Source organism: Zingiber officinale, chromosome 9A, assembly GCF_018446385.1.
Source record: "Zingiber officinale cultivar Zhangliang chromosome 9A, Zo_v1.1, whole genome shotgun sequence".
In the NCBI taxonomy this organism is placed as follows: Eukaryota; Viridiplantae; Streptophyta; class Magnoliopsida; order Zingiberales; family Zingiberaceae; genus Zingiber; species Zingiber officinale.
This window is the reverse complement of record NC_056002.1, coordinates 22,940,029-22,960,874: the sequence shown is the minus strand read 5'-3', so window position 1 is coordinate 22,960,874 and position 20,846 is coordinate 22,940,029. Positions and strand designations below refer to the sequence as shown.

General features: G+C 35.9%; 2 protein-coding genes across 2 annotated transcripts; both read right to left on the bottom strand.

The window, feature by feature from the left end:
* Positions 1-1,977: 1,977 nt before the first annotated feature.
* On the bottom strand, positions 1,978-3,586 carry LOC122020821 (protein ECERIFERUM 26-like). Its single transcript, XM_042578849.1, has 2 exons — positions 3,067-3,586; positions 1,978-2,982 (listed from the first exon to the last, which is right to left on the bottom strand). The coding sequence occupies exons 1-2, from the start codon at positions 3,499-3,501 to the stop codon at positions 2,146-2,148; spliced, it is 1,272 nt and encodes a 423-aa protein (XP_042434783.1). The 5' UTR covers positions 3,502-3,586; the 3' UTR covers positions 1,978-2,145.
* A 2,206-nt stretch (positions 3,587-5,792) lies between these two features.
* LOC122019695 (sister-chromatid cohesion protein 3-like) lies at positions 5,793-20,315 on the bottom strand. Its single transcript, XM_042577164.1, has 22 exons — positions 20,135-20,315; positions 19,841-20,048; positions 17,519-17,631; positions 17,342-17,434; positions 16,979-17,142; positions 16,658-16,894; positions 16,432-16,576; positions 16,163-16,341; positions 15,930-16,075; positions 15,734-15,861; positions 15,452-15,625; positions 14,768-14,929; positions 14,485-14,685; positions 14,272-14,409; positions 14,005-14,202; positions 13,576-13,720; positions 13,389-13,492; positions 11,914-12,054; positions 10,535-10,785; positions 10,333-10,454; positions 6,475-6,741; positions 5,793-6,051 (listed from the first exon to the last, which is right to left on the bottom strand). The coding sequence occupies exons 1-22, from the start codon at positions 20,174-20,176 to the stop codon at positions 6,038-6,040; spliced, it is 3,372 nt and encodes a 1,123-aa protein (XP_042433098.1). The 5' UTR covers positions 20,177-20,315; the 3' UTR covers positions 5,793-6,037.
* Between the last annotated feature and the right edge of the window lie 531 nt (positions 20,316-20,846).

Sequence of the window (20,846 nt, the reverse complement as noted above, 5' to 3'; positions counted from 1 at the left end):
TATATTCTTCTTCTTTTTTTTTCTTTTTTTTTTAATCGTAGTACTGATTAATAATGGAGGCGACTGACTTTGTCTCATGGAAAGTGCTATAGAGACTTATCCAAATGATCAGCGTTCTTAAGAAAATTTTTACAATGCGTCACAATTGGAATTTAAATCTTAAATACCTAATCAACTATTTAAAAGGTTGGTTTAACAGGGTCAAATAAGATAAGTTTCCAAATTGATAGATTTTTAGGTAAATTCCTTCATTTAGGCTTTCCAATTTGTATTTTATTCATTTTTGGTAAAATTTTATTTTAGTAATAAATCAATCTTGGAAAATCTAAATTTAATTTGACTTATTTGATTTTCTTATTCCTATATGATACTATATTTTTATTTCGTTAAATATATACTTTTTATTTTTGGAAATATTTCTCGAATTTCAAATAATGTAAGTCCCTCCTACAAATACGAGCATAATTTTTTTAAGATTTTCTTAATTATTCTGCATAGTTTAATCCTTTCTTATTATACGTTTTTGCTGCATTAGTATCAACAATATTAATCCTTTATTATTATGTGCTTCCGCTATATTAATATTTTTAAATTATTCCATGGGAATCAATCTGTTTCGGATCCTTATGCATGGTGGCTATGTTCCTTGCAACTACGCCATAGAATATTCTTTAAATATTTGGATTTGGATTTGGATTTTGATACATATTATTGAGATCTTCACCTTAAATTATTCTTTTTTCTTGTCCCTCCTTTACTAAACTAGTGCATTGCATTTCAAATGAAAAGTCAGAGATTTTCTCCTTAACTAAGAGAGTCTGCATAAATAGATCAAACAAGTCATATAATAAAGTAATGAATGTCCCAACTAAGTCATCATCTAAGGTTTTTTCTTGCCTCCTCATAGGATGAATATATATATATAATTCATACCATTAGGATTTAATGAACTAAATACTCAGAAGTAGAGATGGATCTTACTTAGGATTGTCATGGACTATAGTCCAATTCATTTTTTTTATTATCTATGTTAGTTTTTATTTAGCCCATTAAAATTCACTCTTTTCATATTCAAAGTTCAATCCACCTCATTAAATTCAATACTCCTCCAACTCTAATTTCTGGATCCGTCCCTATTCGTAAGTAAATTTAGTATTCGACTTAGTAAAAATTTATTTATAATTGCTTAATATGCAAATGTGGAGGTCTCAAAAAAAAAACTATTATACATAGTCTTACCTTACATTACAAAGGTTATTTTTGTAATTCAAACTCATGATCTTTAAATCACATGGCAACAACTTTACTATTATACAAGGCATCCCTTCAAAATTTAATATATACAAAGTTAATTAAATGAACAATTTTAAACATGTCATATGTAAAAATTGTTAATTATTGATAAACAATATCCACAAATAAAAGTTTATGAATCATGGTATTCAATAAAACTCTTATAGATCAAGAAGCTCAAATAAAGTTATAATATAAAACTTATTAACCAACTAAATAAGTTCAAATTTTTAAAAGTTTTAAACAAGTAAACAAATTCAAAGTAAGACCTCGATATATATAATATCTAAAAAATTAAGTTCAAGTTCATAAAAAAAAAACAAAATCAAGTTAAGCATTGAATAACATTTATGAACGGCTTTATTTATTTTAGATTGAAGTTGGTCAAACAAATTTGAACAACACAACAACATGTTTGCAATCTATGCATGACACTTTGGTGTTATAGTCTCACATGCTGCCTTGTTTTCAATCTACAAGGCACAATTTCATACCTACTTTTGCCTTTATCATTTCCCTATTGCTTTCTCATATATTTGTTGCTGTTTGGATCAGCACTAGTTTTGTTTTCCTGCCTAAGAACTGCTATCACAAATCTTCACTTGATCCCTCTATTTCCCGTAATTATGGTTGGCTTTGTTTTTGTTTATCAGAGTTCAGTTTGAGTAAAAGAGTGTGAGATGCAATATAATGAACTCCTTCAAGGAACTCAATTCATTCTATAACTCAATTGGAAGAAACCCCAATTGATTTATTGATCAAGCCAAATGGATTCAGAAAAGTGATAACAAGAAGCTGGAAGTGGAACACGACTAGCTAGCTCAGCTCATGATGTCTGGGACAGACACATGCTTAAGCGATGCCGAAATCGCTGCTGAGCACTCGGCACAGGCTCGGGATCTCATCTTCTGGCAGGATGACCATCACACTTAGATCTGTTCTCTGAGGAGGCTGAAGCACCAGAATTGCTCCTTCCTCACCGACGCCGTCGACGCTGTAGGCCACTCGCACAGGCCTCTGCCCCCTGAGCTCTAACCCATACAAGTCGATCCCTCCCATGTCGACAAACGTTAGATTTGCCCCATACAGTAGAAAATCTTGCTCGCCAGTATTGTCTCCGTCAACCAATGCCTCGTCCATGTCCTGTTTCAGGATTTTGGTTGCCAGTCCCAACAGCTCGACGCTGGCGGCTGAGGAGTCTAATTTGACCGTGCTTGTTCTGAACTTGTTGTGCAGTATCTCATTGTTCTTCGCCGGAGTTCCAGATCGGCATATGGTCGCCAATTCGGGTTCTCTCCGGCTTCGGATTCTCGCCAAGCACCGCCAGAACAGAGCTGAGATCGTTTCAAAAGGAGGGACTTGCTCTCCGTGCAGCTTCTCGAGCTCAGTTTCAGTGATCCTGAAGCAATGTGTTGCCATTTTACGATGTGTGGGAGGGAGCCACACATCTTCAGCTATTTCAACTTGCTTGATTGGAGCTGGAGCTGGAACTGGAGCTGGAGCTGGTCCTTGAGGTGTTATCACAGGTTCTTCAGTGTTTTCCTCATTCTTTTGTGCTATCACTGTTTGTGGATTGCCACTGAGGAGCTCTCCCCAGAGGTTGATAGAATTCGTGGCTGACTCCGGATCGCCTAGAACATGAGCCCAGCTGTATCCAATTGCCATCCCTCCATGTTTGAATCTGGTAAACTGCAATTCACGGTTTCAATCATTGAGAAGTTTCATTAATTAATTCGATTTCAGAAATTAATTAAACTGAGGAAATTTGATCACCTGGATGTAAACCAGCGGCGAGAAGTACAACTCCGGGCCGAGCACCTTGTCCGGCACGAGGCTCCTCCACCTCGACTCGCCGCCCTCCTCCGCCTGCAGCCACTCGTCCATCGTCCGGCCGCAGCTGGCCTCGACGATCCTGAGCCCGGAGTCGTTGCACTTGATGAACGGACGGCCGCCCTCCGCCGCCCGCCGGATCCTCCCGGCGAGGGGGTAGTACACGTTGAGCCACGGGAACATGGGCTTCTTGAGGTCCGTAATGGCGAGCCCGTCGACCACCTCGCTGGGCGCGAAGTAGTACACGGCTCTCAGGTAGTGGAGCTTCATGATGAGGTCCATGCCGGCGAGCTCGTGCACGACGGCGCTGCCGGTCACGTCGCCGGGCACGACCGACGAGAACCGGTGGCCGGTGACCGCCGCCTGGTCGGAGCTCATGGACTCAGCCACGCGGATGAGAATTAATGAAGAACAAAGGGAACAGCATTGCTTTGCGCATATATAGAGCCACAGTCTAAAATGAAACACAAATGAAACTGATTTATTGTCTTTATATCATTTCATTTCCAGGCCAGGGTTTGGATAATTTGGACATTAATATCGATCGAGCCCGATGAATCGGTCTAGCCAGTCAAGATCGAGCCGGCCCAATCAGTAGAATTGAGAAATCAATTCTAGATCAGGAGCCTGATCAAAACTAGTGAATTGAATGGAACTAGCTAGAATGCATTATATATATATATATATATATATTATTCCCTTCCTCGTTAAATTAGATCGATCAATGATGGAAAGATCATCAATGCAGACAAGCCTCAGCAGTTATTTCTCCATGCACAGAATCAGATATGCTAAAGCTGTGAATTGCTTGAACAAAGAAGACAGATGTAGAGTTGTTAGGCAGTAAGGATTAATGCAGGTCTTCAGCAGTTTTGTTGATTAGCAGAGAGAGCCACATCGAGAGATCGCTAGATAAGAACAGTTGGCCCATCTTTATGAGGAAGATTACGTACGTCCATATTCATTGCCCGCATCATCCGTGCACATGCACACTCTCATCGTCTTACCAACCTATGCATTTCTTGACCTTCATCTTTGATGATGCATCTTGATGATGCATTATGAGATTTGTTTAGTGACCCTAGGATAATGGTACAATGGTAAAGTGTTTTTTTAATTTTTCAAATATCTAAGGAACTGTAAATTAATGGATGAATTAGAAATGTTTTTCAATTTACTCTACAAACTAAATACTTCGTGTCAGTTAAAAAAATAATAAATAAAAAGAGATTTGTTTAGTTTTGTGAATTTATTGCGGAAATGATGTTGTTGACGAGAGTGGAAGTTGTTGAGCTGCTTTTTGACATTAAATCGTATGTCTCCTTTGGAGTGAGAGTTGGTGGTTCGAGGTTGAGACTTATAACTCCGACCCTAAACCGAATGTGCCGAATGTGTCAATCAGCATATGAAAAATTGTATCATTAATGAGAGTTATTAAAGGGGCAACGTGATGCATGAAACTAATACGGCCCCAATAAAAGTTGGATTCTTATTATACGATGTCTTCAATTATAAGAGTATATTTAGTGAATAATATACTATTCAATCCAATTTTTACTATTGCGTCAAGCTCAATCAGGCTGATCGAACTTGATCCGTGGTTAGATTCTAATGACATTGACAAGCAAAGGCAGAGACCAGCAGAGGGCATGCCAATGCATCGAAATTGCTTGGGGCAGAGCCATTAGCATTGGATTGAACACCTTCATATGAAAGAAAGAACATCGACTTGCTCCCGAAGCAATGGATAAGTTCTCAATGAATAATCATAAAATTTAATGTTCAAATCTCAACTGCGATACATTATAAATGATTTTCCCTCTAATGAAAAACGGACATAAAAATATTGATCATCTGGATGAACTTTCATGAATACTTCCCGATTAACCCTAATAACCAATGAAAAATTTTAGTAGAACTGGACCAATATTAATCGGTTCAAAAAAATAAATACTTGGTGCCAACTAAAAACAATATCAACTTAAACTTCCAAGTCTACGGACATCTCAAAAGTTTCAGAAGTAAGATCGAGTAGCTCGATAAGAACAATGTACAATCGTGTAACATAGCATCCTTTCCAATTTTTTTTTTCTGAGGGAAGGATGAGGACTGGGTGAGTAATAGTTTGAAACCCAAATTAGAACAATGTACAATTATGTGTAAGTCAAGAACAGAGGGCTACTTCAAAGCATGTTTTTAAAAATTTGGAACAGAAGTGAACAGCTTATATAAACATAGGTTAAATTTTGCAATATGATTCCTATGAAATGAACCTCCAGTAGACTACCAAAGCAGTATGAAAATCCTGTTTTACTGAACAAAAACTTCAATATATTGTATCCATCAAATCCTTCCATCATGCTTATTTGTAAAATGATGTAGATGATCAATTGTCAAACTATTTAAACCCACCCAGTACTGAGCAATCAAACTCATTACACATAATAACTTATGCACAACCAGAATTTGATGGAAATAAAAGGGGGAAAAAAGGCTATCAAACTCTTTAGAGAAGTTAAATTTCTTGAACAAAGTAGACTTACAAGATGCTCCCGGAATTAATTATCAGCGTTGGATTGTGATCGTGTGCAATTTCTGCAGGTCAGATTGCATGCTGTAGTAAAGTTTTAGTCTTTATAGGATTCTCTTATGATCAAACAGAATTCTCAGGCTTGAATTCAGGCTGCACCGGGAAGTTCTATTACATTAAGTACATAATCCAAAAAGGGTTCATCTAGAGATACATACACAAAACAGGAGGCGGGCAAATGCCAGCGCCAGAATATATTACACGCTACCTCAATTACTTTACAGATTACTAAAATGTTATAAGAACAATAACAGTAAAGGTCAAGAGGTTCCTGATAGAATATTTTACAAGAATTGACGTCAATGTTTCAGAAAATCAATTTGATTAGTGGTCCGTACCTGCACATTAACAGAAAGAATCAAAGGGGCAAAAGTAAAGATTTGCTACATAAAGGAAAATGGATGCAACTAAACCAACAGTGCACATGAAAGCAGCCCAAGAAAAATCACAATATTCATGAAAAATGAAAATGAAAGGTCAAGTTTTGTAATTCTAGGAGACGTGGAAGGTAATCTTCAGGTAAATTTTGACCAGACTTATCCGTCATCTCATGGGTTGAGAATGATGCAGGCCAACCTCATGTCACAACTCACAAACCCTGTTAGTAATTAACTGAATCATTTTGTTATGCAATTTCAACTACCAGAACAAGGCCTAATAGTTCATACATTTTCTTCTGCAATATCGTCATCATTGTAGAATTCGTGTTAAAGAAATATGTATGCAAAATGTCCTAGCCTAACAATCTAATCTAACAGTACCTGTGGTTCTTCCAGATCCAGCTTGGCGAGCACTACTATCTGGCTGTGCAACTCTCATTGATCTCAATTTGGAAGCCGAAGCTCTAAACGTGTGTATCAAAGGCTGCTGAGCTTCTTCATCCTCCTCTTCATCTTGATCATCCTGCTCTGAACCACTAATAGAATCTTCTTCACTTGATTCATGACCATCAAAAAGTCTCTTTCCTTCTACATTCATTGCCTTTCTTGGACGGCCTCTCCGCTTTGGGAGGTTTCCCTCTTTCTCATCTGCAGTCAAGTTATAACTTCAGTCTCATCCATCAACCAATAAGTGAAAAAAAGCTAGTACATATATGCAGCTCATTAGCAAAATTAAAGCCTAGTTATCAGTAACAAACAAATAAGTAGCCGATCAACTTCATGCAAGTTTGACTAGTTGGTCCCTTTGGAGTGGGTGACCAAGCAATTCAAATTTTTGCCTGCTGAATCAGTTACAGGCTAAAATTGCAAGCTGCAACTTGCTTTATGATTAGAAGAAGATAAATTCCTAAATCTTCTAAAGAGCCACTGCTACCATAAGCAGCTATACACAATATTCATGCCCCCACGGGTTGGCACACTTGGTACCTGCATGGGTGGTTGCTCCAATAGGCCTTGGAATCAATTCTTAACGGATGTAAAATGTCTCGTTAGGTATCTGATCTCTCCCATGCAAAAAATGTCCCCTGTGATTTACCCCCTTCCTGGGACCATCCTGGAGGGGCACCTTCTTGCTCCAATATAGACAATACTCATACTCCAAGTGAAGCCTTCTGGCTAGTTCTCTTAGACAAAGTTTCCTATTTTCAAACTGCTGTGTTCTCTCTAACAAAGATTATTCTTCAACATTATGAATAATTTCATTATAGACCTTTGACGTGACATCAAGGTCGTTATGTATGAGGAGACTGTAACAACCTATTTTAGACCCACATAGATATCGAATGGATTAAAAAAAATCACAAGGGAGTTTCGTAATGACCAAAAGGGCACTCACATTTCGACTATTATCAAAAGGGCACCCCATGATATGTAAATATTTATTATATACCTCTTTAACCTAACATATTAAAAAGTGAACAATTTCATTGAAAATTTGCTCTTTTCCAAATTTGAGGTAAAAGAATCATCCTAACTTTTAGAATATTTACCTTCTAAAAATATTGATTATCTAGAAAGTTGAAAAGATTTTTGCCCCAAAATTATCAAAAGTAACCAGTTTCATTGACAAAAATTGCAAGTCACTTGTAAAATTGTCAAACTAACAAAGTAAACATATGAAACCGTCAAACCAACAAAAATGGTTCAGTTTTGTTAGTTCGACAACTTCAAATGTAAATTGCAATTCTCCTTGCTCCATTAAGCTATAAATATTCTCTTGTAATAGGTCTAGAGTTGCTACAACAACAACAACAACAACAATCAAGTCTTATCCCACCAGGTGAGGTCAGCTAGATCCAGAGTTATTGAAAAGATAAAAATGATTTTAAATTCAAATTACTAAAAGGGAAATGGTTTCCCTTTCAATAAGTCAAAGCAAAGAGTCTCCTTTGATAACAAATCAATATAGGAACTGCCTATTATATAAGTTTGAAAATAAGGGTAGCCCTTTGATATTTGATATAAACTTATGATTGCATTATTATCAACTTTAAATATTTTGCATGAGAAATTGTACCCAACAAAATTAGTGGTCAGTTATCTCATATGGGCCAATCATTATGGGTTATGAAGGATGATAAGAAAATATGAACAGCAATTGAGTAGTGATTGGATCAATGGAGTTGGCAGAGGAGTTCAGAGGTCCAACCATGTTGTTGCCCAAGTCTAGCCCAAGTGCAATATTGACAATTTATAAGAGTCTAGATCGATTTGGGTCAGTGGAGGTGAGTCTAAACCTAAAAGAAATTGAGCAATTGGGCAGGTAGGATAGAGGGTTGACAATTTATTCCTTGCTATTCATATTGTTTTATAATGGAATGTTGATTTGGGGTTGTCACATGCATAATTGTTGAAGTGTATTGATATACCAAGCATAAATCAATTATGATTTATCATATCCATTCATGTACCCGTGATTTACCTCTTCCGTGTTGGCCCTGGGACGGGTTGGCGAGGGCGCTGGGGGCGAGCGTATTCGCCTTTTGCCATCATGTGAGATGGTAAGTGGTGGCATGCTTGCCACATGAGGTCGCGGGGTTGAACCGCAGGGCTGTCGAGGCGTAAATCCCCGAACCCTGTGCAACTCACCCCACCACCACTTGCCCTCTCGGCTGCCGTGATTTACCTCCCTCGTGATGGCCTGGGATCGGGTGTGGCGGGGGTGTTGGGCGAGCGATTTCGCCTTTTGCCACATGTGGGCAAAGCTTCATTGCCCCCGGGACATAGGTCACTACGTGGTAGATTTGTAAAAATAGGCAAGGGCCGATTCTCGACAAAGTCGACAATATCCTCCCACGTAATGACCTGCTCGGTTTCCTGATTTACCTCTCTACGGGGGTTAGCGTATGACCTTTTGTAGACAATGTGGGCAAGCTTTATTATAAGCCCCTCGGGCACCCACAGTTCGAATCCTAACTACGGTGCACTACGGGGCATTTTCCTCCGATGGGATGAAAATTTTGGAAAGTTAGCTACTTGACGAGGAGCCGCTCGCACTTCAGGATTTGCCTGGTGGCCGGTCTATGGGGTCGGGCTGTCCACCTCCAGAACTACTAGTTAGACCGAAGGCCCAGACAACTGGATTATCAAAAAAAAATGTGGGCAAGCTTTATGTAGTCATTGGATGTTGAGGTGATAGTTACTGATTATGTCTATCGATCGGAGATGCACTTGTCACTTTTATATTGAATTGCAAGTTGTCAAATGATGATGTATCTAAGCATTTGGACTTTCAAGTAAGGATTGGATAAAGACATGTCAATCTATGCTAAATGGCCATCATACTCATGCTTGAAAAAGCATCAAGCACCACTCTTTGCCGAATATGTATCTGTGAAGAAACCCAATGGTTCAAAAAGGGTTAAGTTGTGGTGTCGAATAGCATACTTGTACTTGTTGTCATTTGCATTAGTGATTGCTTTAGTTGCATTTATTATATCACTTTACCTATTTTATAAAATCACTCTGCTATTGCTGGTCGTATACTTGTTTGAATTATCATAATTACATTCTAAACAATAACCATCAATAATTTGTTGTCTCATTTCGCTATTCAAACATATCATTCCATATTTATGGCACTTACATGCAATATAAATTTTACATTAAAATCATTAATACTGTCTCTGGATTTGCAGGTAATAGATTAGAAGTAGTTAGAGGTGTCATTAAGTATTGGAAGGCCTTTTACACACTAACAATTTAAAGGCTTCCCTTATGTCAGATTTTAGTAATGTTTTTATTCATGTTGTATTTCTATATCTAATTTCAATAATTGTACTAATTTTATCAGTTTGCCAAGTTAATTAATTTCAATATTTAATTCCCTTGGGGCACGAAAAAGTATTATATAATCAACTATCCTTGTATTAAATTATGCACTCTATAATCATTTTCTTTTCATTCCATTCTTACCATAGCTTTGCCAAACACTTCAAATATAAAATTTGTTTTCCCAATATAGTTTACCAAGCATGCCATCCTGCTCCTAAGTATTTCTAATTGTAGCCCTTTTCACCATTGTTTATACAGTTGAAAAAAAAAACATAGACTATGCATCAGTTGCTATGGCATAGCACTAATTGCTATATTCTTATATCAAAAGCTACATAGAGGAAAATAGATCCATTTTCATCTATTATTAACATGTTTATATAAAATTGAAATTGAAACTAGTACCTTGCAGATCATTTTTTGCACATTTTTCCTGTAAGTACTCGACAAACACTGAATAGGGTCGCCACCCACTAGGATCTTCATTTATGTTTACCTTGTCTGATCTCTTTTGCACATCTTTCAGTCTGTTTGAAAACAAAATTAAAGAAGATATTTTTACAAGTGCAATGCATACAAAATATCACAAAAAAAAAACATCTCTTACATCTCTAGAAGATCGGATATGGGAAGTTTTGTGACAAATGGTAGAACAGCAACCTCTAGAAATGACAAGTGTTTCGGAGCATCAGAAAAGGCATATGAAATACCATCCTTGATGATTTTCAAAATCTCCCACTTATGTTTATTTCGTGCTGCACCACCAAATGTTGCTGAGAGCCGAGAAGAAAGATCCTTACAATCCGAGTATGTGTTGCTTGCCAAAGACTCATTACCCAATGCTTGCCTCTGATATGTCTAATGGAAAAAACAAAAGAACCACAAAATGGTTTGGGTAAGCAACCAACGACACTCCATTAAATGCCTTTGGTAGTCTAGTTCAGAAAATACTAAACAAAATACGTCTGTGCAAAGTAGGATAGGGTTGGAAAGTATGAAGCACACTTCTAAACCAAAAATGGAAATTCTGGTTTTTATTTTCAAACCAAACCAAAATTATCTGGAACAAAGACCAAAATGAAGCTTTTTGGTTATAATTAGATAAAACAAATAATTAAAATAATAATCAATTTAGTATTTAAAAAAAATACAAATATTAGTCGAATCATTCATCTATAAATTACATATCTGTACATGCCCACTAATATTAACTTGTTTGCATAGCCTGTCCTTGGCACTAATTATACATAGAGATATCTTATGACATATACCATGTACCATTGCATGTATATATAGTTGGTCGGGTTTTAGGCTACTTGAGTAAATAAACTAACACTTCACTAAAGGTATTTTCTTAAAACATTTCAAACTGAAAAAACGAAATTTTCAATTTGGCTACTAACTTTTCAGTTTCTGGGAGCTCCTATTAAGGATTATGAATTTCTAACACACACTATCAAAGAGATTTCTAAGCATTTTCAGTGGGAAAAAGAGGGATCGTATATTATGTACACAGAAACAGAAGTTCAGTGGGAAAATGATCATTCATTAAACAAGTAATTAAACTATTATGTGTCACATCAGTAATAGATGGTAGACATATTTCAAAAAAGAATATATTTTATTCTTACATTATTTAAATAAATTAAAATTGAAGATATAAGATATATAGACCAAGAAACTCTAATTAACATATTTTAGAATGATTTATAAGATCTGGAAATTATTAGTAATGATGATCTCATATAGAGTCTAACAGTGGTTGAACTACAAAGTCCGACCAAGATAGCCAGGACTCAGTTTTTTGTTGTATCTTGTTAAAATAGATGCACGTCTAAAGCTACAAGTGATAGCATTTAAGTATATGATTACCAGTGACCTTAATAAAAGGTAATCGACGAGCAGATACACTAATTACAAAAAGACCTTAGGAATACCACAAGATAAGTTTAATTATAACAAAGAATTAGCAAGGTAAATAGTTACTTTTTTCAATGCCTCAAAAAATATAGAAGGCATCTCATCTTTTGCAGTTTTTCTTAGAGAAGTAATGAAATTCTTGATTATATTTGTGATGCTTGCTCCATGCATCACAAAATGTGAAATAATCTCAGCCGCAAGATAGTCCTGCAATAAACATGAAATTTCATATCAGAAAAAAACTTGTCCAAATTTAGTAACGATTTAGTTTTAAGTAGCTCTATAAACAGAATGCTCAAATTATCGCTACTTTTGAAAATACAATCAAACTAAGATTTCATAATAATGAGACTACAATCCCAAAATTTCATATCAGAAAAAACCTTGTCCAAATTTAGTAACAATTTAGTTTTAAGTAGCTATATAAAAAGCATGCTGAAAGTATAGCTACTTTTGAAAATACAATCAAACTAAGATTTCATAAATAGTGAGACTACAGTCCCAAACTTAAGTAAATGTAATTAAAAATTAATTTGATGAAGGAAAGGATAAGTAAATAAAGCAGAGTATATGTTAGCACCCATCATTGAATATTAGTATAAACATATCAACTAACCAATAACCTATGTTCCTATTTGACTGATTCAACTACATGTTTTTTAGGTTTTTCCAATCTCAGTTTTGTTTCACATTTATATATATTCATTGAGAAAGGAAGACAAGCAACCAAATGCACTCTTCCAATTTGTTTCCACCTGAGAAAAAAAGGTGATACGTTCTGTGGTCAAAATGGGGAAAGTATCAAGACTAATACCACACATACACTCAAGGGTCTATATAAATTTTTTTATTTATAGAAATTTATTATTATCCACTTATCTTTTCCTACAATCATCAGTCAAAACCCTTTCCACCTCTTTATTCATCTATCCATATATGATTCATCAAATCCAAAGTCACAATTTCTTCAAGAGGGTGACAATCAGCAGGAAAGCAATGAGCAAGAAGCATTGAGTTGCAAAAGAGAATTTATTTGAGATATGATACTGGGAATCAACGGCTTTTAAAGCTATTTACAGGATCCTATTGTTTTGTAAATAAGTTCTTCAGTAATTATAGGTAGTATCTGTAAATGACAATTATAAATACACACGAAAATTGGCACAAGATCGAATAGAAACCAAAATGAAATAGTTTAATGTTGAACTATGGATCTAGATGGTCAATCCTGAAATGTATGAGCAATACCCTAATTAGTCCGACCTGGACTGCTGTACATTAATGAAGGTGGATTGTAGAATTTAAGTGATGAAATGTCTTTGAGTGTACCTGTACTAGACAAAATACCAAAATGATATTTAGCGCTTGATGAGTTTTAATTGTATGATTCAACACTTTAAATTGTATCTTTTGATTAAAAGTAATTAACAGCTGCTCTTTCATACTCTTAGTTCATTTTTTAGCATTAACAAGGCATTGGGAAGCAATTTTAGTCATGCAGCCATTTGAAAAATGGACAATGATCAACCAAAAGGTAGTACCTTAGTAACTCTATGTATGACCAACTTAGCAGCGGCAATCATAACCACATCCCTGTTTGTATCCTCAATGTATTCTTCGTTTGAATCCTCTTCTTCGGTCTCATCTGTAAATTATAAAACTGAGTTCAAAGAGCAATCCATACAGGAGTTATCTAAAGTGCAACATTTTAACTCGAGTGAATCAAACCTGAAATGCTAAGCAACTGCTGAGAAAGTTTCCAAAACTTTTCAACTGAGGATATATCTGGGTGATATCCTAATCGATGCAGTTTAGTAGAAGAAAATCTAGAATTTTCAAATAAGCACCATAGGTCTGCTAGTATGACACACACCTATTCCACAAGAAAGGCAGTTCGCAATTACTTAATCCAGAGACTTAAGTGGGGAAAGTTCTGCTTGGAAAGTGAAATTTAATCTTATGGAAAACAACAAATGCAACAAAGTCAATGAAAGCAACCATATATATGCAAGTATGATACACAGCTATTCCAAAAGGAAGGCAGTTGGCAATTACTTAATCCAGAAACTTGAGGGGGGAAGTTTTCAGCATGGAATATGAGATTTAACAAATGCAACAAAATCAATGAGAACAACTTTCACAGAAATGAAAACTTACTCTGTATGACAGTAGATTTCCAATCCTACCCTCCTGTGGAGCATTAGGCAGTTCATTTATGAAGCATTCTAGTTGCTCAAACAGTGTAGCTCTCTTAGATAATAATTCATTAATAGATGACTCAGGACTTTCAACATCAATGAACGTCAGAGACCAGGCTACATGGAGGTACATGTTGAGAAGCAGAAAACACTTTACCTGATAGGTCAACAAAGTTCGTCATCAAAAGCATAAAATATCAAAGCAGATTTCAAGGTGTTTACATGCCTCATTGTCGATGTCTCTCAAAAGCTTGAGAATGCTACTCATATCTCCATATAAGCTATCAACGGGCACAAATTTAGTCAGTTGAAACTCATTAAGCCGCTTTAAATTGACCAAAAGTGAGTACTCATCACCTCCCATCTACAAAGGTTTAATTGCCATACTTAACTAATCAAACTTACAAGATTAAAAGAGTCAAGTAAACATTGTCCATACCTCAACTTCCTTAATAGCAGCCTTTAACTTAATTATTAGATCATTCTCCAGATCCTTCAGCTTATTCTGTGCATAATCTTGAAGATCAGCTGGACTATCTGTTGAACAAAATGTTATCACGCGGATACAAGATCTCAATGTGTCTTTCTCCCCATGCTTAAAAAACGCATCCACAATAAGTTCCAGAATTGCCTTAAAATTCTGATAGAACAGATCGACATAGTTATCTTATTTAGCTCTGGTAAGCATCAGGCACTTAAGTACATAATAATGCAAATCTCACCTGGTCCTGCCTTTGTAGAGAGAAAAGTTCAAGTTTTAGAAGTCCCATAATCTCAACCAAAGAAGAAATCTTTGCTTTGTCAGCTATATACTTGTGCAACAGCTGAGGATATTTCTTCATCATGGCAGTTGTTATTTTCCGTCTATTGTTTTCAAATGTTTCCTGCAACATACATGACCCATATTTACGAAAAGAGTAGACGGCAAGGTGCCTAAGGTAGAAAGACTATAACTTCTATACCAATCATATCCTCCTAGTCTCCAACAGTACAGTATTGCAGTACAGTAAAATTAAAGTTCCCATGCCTCGAATCCATATTTTGAATTAATACAAAACCCTCTAAGCAATATCAGGTGGCATCCAAAAAACAATAGTAGTCTGTCTGAACCTGCTGTCTGAATTAGTTTAGTCATCCCTATCTTATTGAGGTTAAAGAACAAAAAGAAAGACTTCCAATTATGTGGCATATAAATTGAAATTTTGATCTTAATGATAATTCTATCTTATACTGAAATACCATGGTTACGACTTGTGAGCTTATACTGAGAATTGAAACCAAAGTAGCAAAAGAAACAGACTCAGGCTTGAATACTAGCCAATCCCAAGCCCACTTTATTAGCTACAGAATAGATTCAACAACGTTCGGCAACTAAAGTTAGTCACGCAAAGAAACTTCAGCCATACTTTCTGAACTTTTGTGTAATACTGCTTTCGGCCATCAGCAGCAGGAACTATCTTGTCTCCAACAGCTTTCCTAGCAGAAGCATAGAGCAGCCTAACCAAGTTAGTTGCATCGACATCCGTCAATTCAATATGTGGATTCTCATCAAGAAGCATGGATATGATACACTTCCAATCCTGTAACAAAGCATCTTAAAACAATATAGCACCAGAACACAAATGACAAAACCAACAGGATTTCCTATAGAAAATTTATTTTCAATGAAATACAAGGAAAAGAAATACCTTCATGGCCTTCATGTTATCCCAAACATCATCAATAACATAGGTACTTAACATTGGATCATCAGGAAATTCCCGAAGAATTTGCAACATGCGTCCTAGATGAACCTCAGAGGATTCTTCCTCTCCATCTAGATATAGGTAATGATTAACAAGCTTGCATATCAAATTCAATATTCAACGGATAGCAGCAGGGTACCTTTACGTCCAGAATGGGAACTTTTAATTTTCTGAGCAATCAAATGATCGTATACTAATTCTCCAATTGCACGCCTGATTAAGGGTGGTTCATCAATAAGCAGATCATACAAAGGGCCTAATTCATCATCTGTTAGAAGCTGATGTCTGCAAAACCAAGCAGTACAAAGTTTTAGTAATATATCCATGACATAAACATCAAATGAACCAAAAGGGTAGGTTAAAAACCATTACCTTAGTAGTTGTTTCAAAAGACCTATGGCTGATACAGCCACTGCAATATCAATATCATCAGCAAGCTCAATCATACGGCTGCAAAATCTTTCAGTGAAAAGACCAAGTGATGGCACATTATCATCCACCTCATATAGATTTTGAAGTGCAATTATTGAAGCTTTTCTGACTCCAGGACTCTTCCAAAGCAACAAGAAATGCATTAGTGCTTTTGGCAGGAAAATAGCAGTTGAAAGGCTAAGAAAACAATACTCAAGAAAGGAACTTACCTTGTCATTCAGTGTCCAACCAAGATATTTCAAGTATAGATCCTGCAAGAAAAGTGATGGATACAATAGTATCCAGTTACCGAGAGAACTGATGCAAGACATTCTTATCTCTGGATCAACATCTCGATACCTGTGCATAAATAACCTACAAAAGACAAGAAAAATGAAATGATAACAACGTTGATTCATTCTAGTGAAATCAAAGAAAAATATGCAATTCAAGTACCCTTTAAATAGTTTGCGCATCATCTCCTCCATGGTAGTGATCTTTTCATGTGTCTGAGATAACCTTTTGTTGAGAGACTCCAGACGTGGTCCATCATTGTTCTTCTTTTTTTCAGTATTTAATTGTCTTTGAGTGGTCTCACGTTGTCCAGAAAGCATTTTTGCAACATTTATTAAGGATGTAACCAACTGGAGACCAACCAGCGAAGCCACATGCCGATAAACCCTAGGAGGAGTACTGAAGTGCACAAGCATTATTCCCTAACAAAAATTTTTTTTCAGGCGGAAAAACATGCAAACAAAAAAGAAAGCAAAAACATACCATGACAGTGCAATTGCATAATCCATGCATTTCTCAAACAAAAACTTATCAAATAATGGCCCATTTTGACATTCAATAACCAAGTTGTCCCAGAATGATGCAAGATTTTCTTTGAAGTTCTTAAGCTCTTTTTGCTTTGAGTTGAAATTGTCTTCTATTTCACCCTGCAGTATTTTGCAAAGTTAAAGTTAGACAAAGCAAACACTAAACTACTAAAGTCATCGAGTAACAACTGGTTGGCATGGATCCATGAATACACAAAACAATAAATTGGAGTTAAAATTTGTTTAAATAAACCAAGGTACAAAGGAAGAACTCAATGGTTCAGCACAAATTAATTTCATGTAAGTCATAAGAAAATACTTTTTTAGCTAGCTCCACAAGTGAGACCACAACATCATCCACGTTAGTCTCCTCAAAGGAAGCCACTTCTAGTTTATATTTGGCTCCACAGGCCTGTCCATCAGCAATAACTTTCATCAAATTCACAATGTATGCAATAAATATAATATCCAAAGGCACTAATTGCTGGAATGTTACCTCAAAGAGCAACATCAAAATTTCAATTGTTGCAGGTTTTGGATCTAATTCATAGCGCTCAATCCACTTTTTGACAGCATGGTTAATCACTCTTCCATTATGCTTGATGACATCTGTGTGAAAAACACCAATAAATTTAAAATATTAGCTAATGTTGGATTTCAAGGAGCATTCTAGTCTAAAGTGAAGTCCACACAAAAGGATTTTCACTAAACACAAAACTTTGACCAAGAATTCAAACCCTTATAAGATCATTTCAAAATATGGAACCATATCATCCCTCAAACCAGAAAAATAAACTGACTCAGTTCAATTTCAAATTAGAGAGAAATAAATCTAATCCTCAATCTTTGTTTCCCTACCATCACTACTGACCACATCTTCACTTCTATTTTGTTTCCCTCCATCCACCCCCTCCCTCATATCTTATCTTCCCCTTTATCCCTTCTTAGCTCTTATTCCTTCCGGACACCACCATCTTCTCATGTCTCGTCACTCTACCTCCATGGTTAAAAAATGGGTAAAACTCAAAAACGGCAATCATTTTTTATTGAATCATCAAAGAGACGCCTTTTTTATTCATCAAAAGGGTGTCCAAACTGGTGCATTCTGCCAAATTTACCTTTCTTAATTTTTTTTTTTTAAAAAAAAAAGCCAGCAATTGGTCTAGTGCACCTAAGCAAAACTCATAAAGTAGTTTTCATTAGAACTTTTAAGAAAAATAGAGAGCAAAATCAAATAAATTCTACCATACATTTTTAAAAACTTACTTTACAAGTTATAAATTGTTGGAAATTACTAAAAAATATATATATTTTTTAAATTATAAATTTATAAAAGAAAAATAAAGATCACTATGATATGAATTATGTAAGTTTAGGAGGAAACTATTTTTTCAAAAAAAAAAGTAAAAATGCAAATTTTAAAAATGGGATAATTTGGTCATCTAAGACCGTATAGCTCATGTTTAAATAGTTGGTCACTTTGAAAACATGAGTGGACTGCAATAGCCTTCTATGATGGATCCATCTATTCGCCATATAAGCAATTTAGGGTAGGGAAAACTACCATATAATCACATTTAAGTCGTTAGCCACTTTAAAAGAATAAGTGATCTCCAATGGCATTTTAGAGTGAATTTATTTTTCCATATTCAAAATTTAAGAAAAAAAAAATCCATGTAGCAATTTTGAATAAAGCTATTACACGATCATTTTTTAATCATTTGGTTAGTGTGGAAACATGGATACGCTCCAATATCTTCCTAGAGTGGATCCATCTGTTTAGATTCAAAATTTAAAGTGAAGATGGTCATGTAGAAGTTTTGAGAAAGAGTCAAATTATCATTTTTTAGTTGTTTAGCCACTTAGAAAAAATAGGTGAATTCCAATGGTCTCTTACTATCTATCAATTCAAAGAAAAAAAAAGACTAAGACTTAAAAATCTGACTATGCTGCAGTTTTGGTAATCATTTTCTTTTTAAATTTTGAATCTGAATAGATAAATACCAAATGTAACAAAATGACTGTTTTGCCCAACATTGCTACAGTACCATGTAGAAATTTATTATCAAATTGCTAAATTCATTAGTTTTCCTCACCTTCTACATGACCAGTTTTGCCAAAAGTTATCCTCTTTTTAATTTACATTTCACTACTTTTTTGAAAAGAATATGCTCAACCTACAACATCAAACTCTAAAATTCTCTTCATAGGTTACATCTCTCCATTAAGGCTTCACATACTTATCAAGAGCCTAAAATCGCCTCTAACCAATGATATATGAAGACTAACGTTAGCTCTACCGTGTATAGGATTAGATCAGCTTGAATACGAATTTTATTGTTACACACCCACTTCGAGTTAAATCTACTAGGAACTTATAATCTTAACAAAATAACACCAACTACAAGTTCTTGAGCAAAGAAGCATAATAAGATAAATTATATGCATCTTTCATGTCATATAGAAATTCTTTAAAAACTACAAGCAAAGAATGAGCATGGAAATGTTAGTAAGATCCAACAACTTGGAAGTCATAGGGATTGTAGTGGGCGCAGTTATCAGTTTAAAGAAAGTGAACAGCACGCCTTAAAGCCAGAATTCCCAATAACACCGCTATCATGATTGACATGAAAAATACAGCTGGAATAAGCAGGGGCGGGCTTCTCATATGTAAGAAATCACCTACTCGAGCAATGGATATTTAGTTGTTATACACCTGGCGAACTTCTTCAAATTGGAGAGCAAACAAGGAATGGTGCCAAATCCAAGATCTTTCAAACAATAATTTACCAATGTAACAAGAATCAAGCGTACAAACCGATCAAGCTTTGATCTTCCTTCCATCCGGCAGCCCGAATTGCCGCTTTCCTCTTAGCCTTTGGGGCGTGATCGTCGAAAGCATCATAGGAGCCATCCCCGGATCCTTGCTCTTCGTTAGTAGGGCTGCGGTCCACCTTCTCCACGGTGGAGACGCTGGGTTTGCTTACCCCTGCTTTACTCGCATTCTTGGGCGGCCTGCCCCTCTTCTGCACAAAGTGAAGTCGGACAGTAGAAAGCAAGGATTAGGCTCAAGAAGCAAAAAGAAAATCACGAGAAGAGTTCGGGGAAGAACCCGGCGAACTGGTGCTTCGGGGACCACGGCGGCGTGCTCCATGGACTGTCAGCAGATGGATCGGGGTCGAAATCCCTAGTAAAGAGGAAATTTGAAGCGGAAGAGGATGTGTTAGAAGAAAAGCCCTACAATTCCTGAAGGAAAAGAGGGAAGCGGGGTCGGCCTTCCGTGTTCTTGAGTATCAATATATAACTAAACACTAAAGTGATAAATATTATCTTTTACATTTTAAATCATAATAAAAATAGGGTGGGGGCTATCCACACCCCCACTTTCCCTAAACCCACTCCATTTTTTAAATACATCTGCCAATAGTTTTTTTATCATAAATGTTTCTAAACAAACCTCCTAATATTTTTATTTTACCCTTTTTAATAAAAAAAATCCAATTTATTTAAAAAAACAAAGAAAAAAAAAAAATCTGTGTCTCCATCTCCCACTTTCCCTCTCTCCTGTTCGTCTCTCTCTATCTCTTCAGCACAACACATGCGACTATGAAACTCAAGTAGCTGCGCTCTACTTTTACTTTTTCATCTCTTCAACGCACATTGGTCGAATATCAATCGGACTTGGACAACTCAATTTCTACCGACGCCATCAAATAACGGTACTTGAATTATACAATTAGTGTTCATTAGGCCTTTCATTACGTAGGTAAACTTTTATTTTTGTTAGATTTGTGTTTAGTTTTTTTTTTTTTATGAGTGATGAA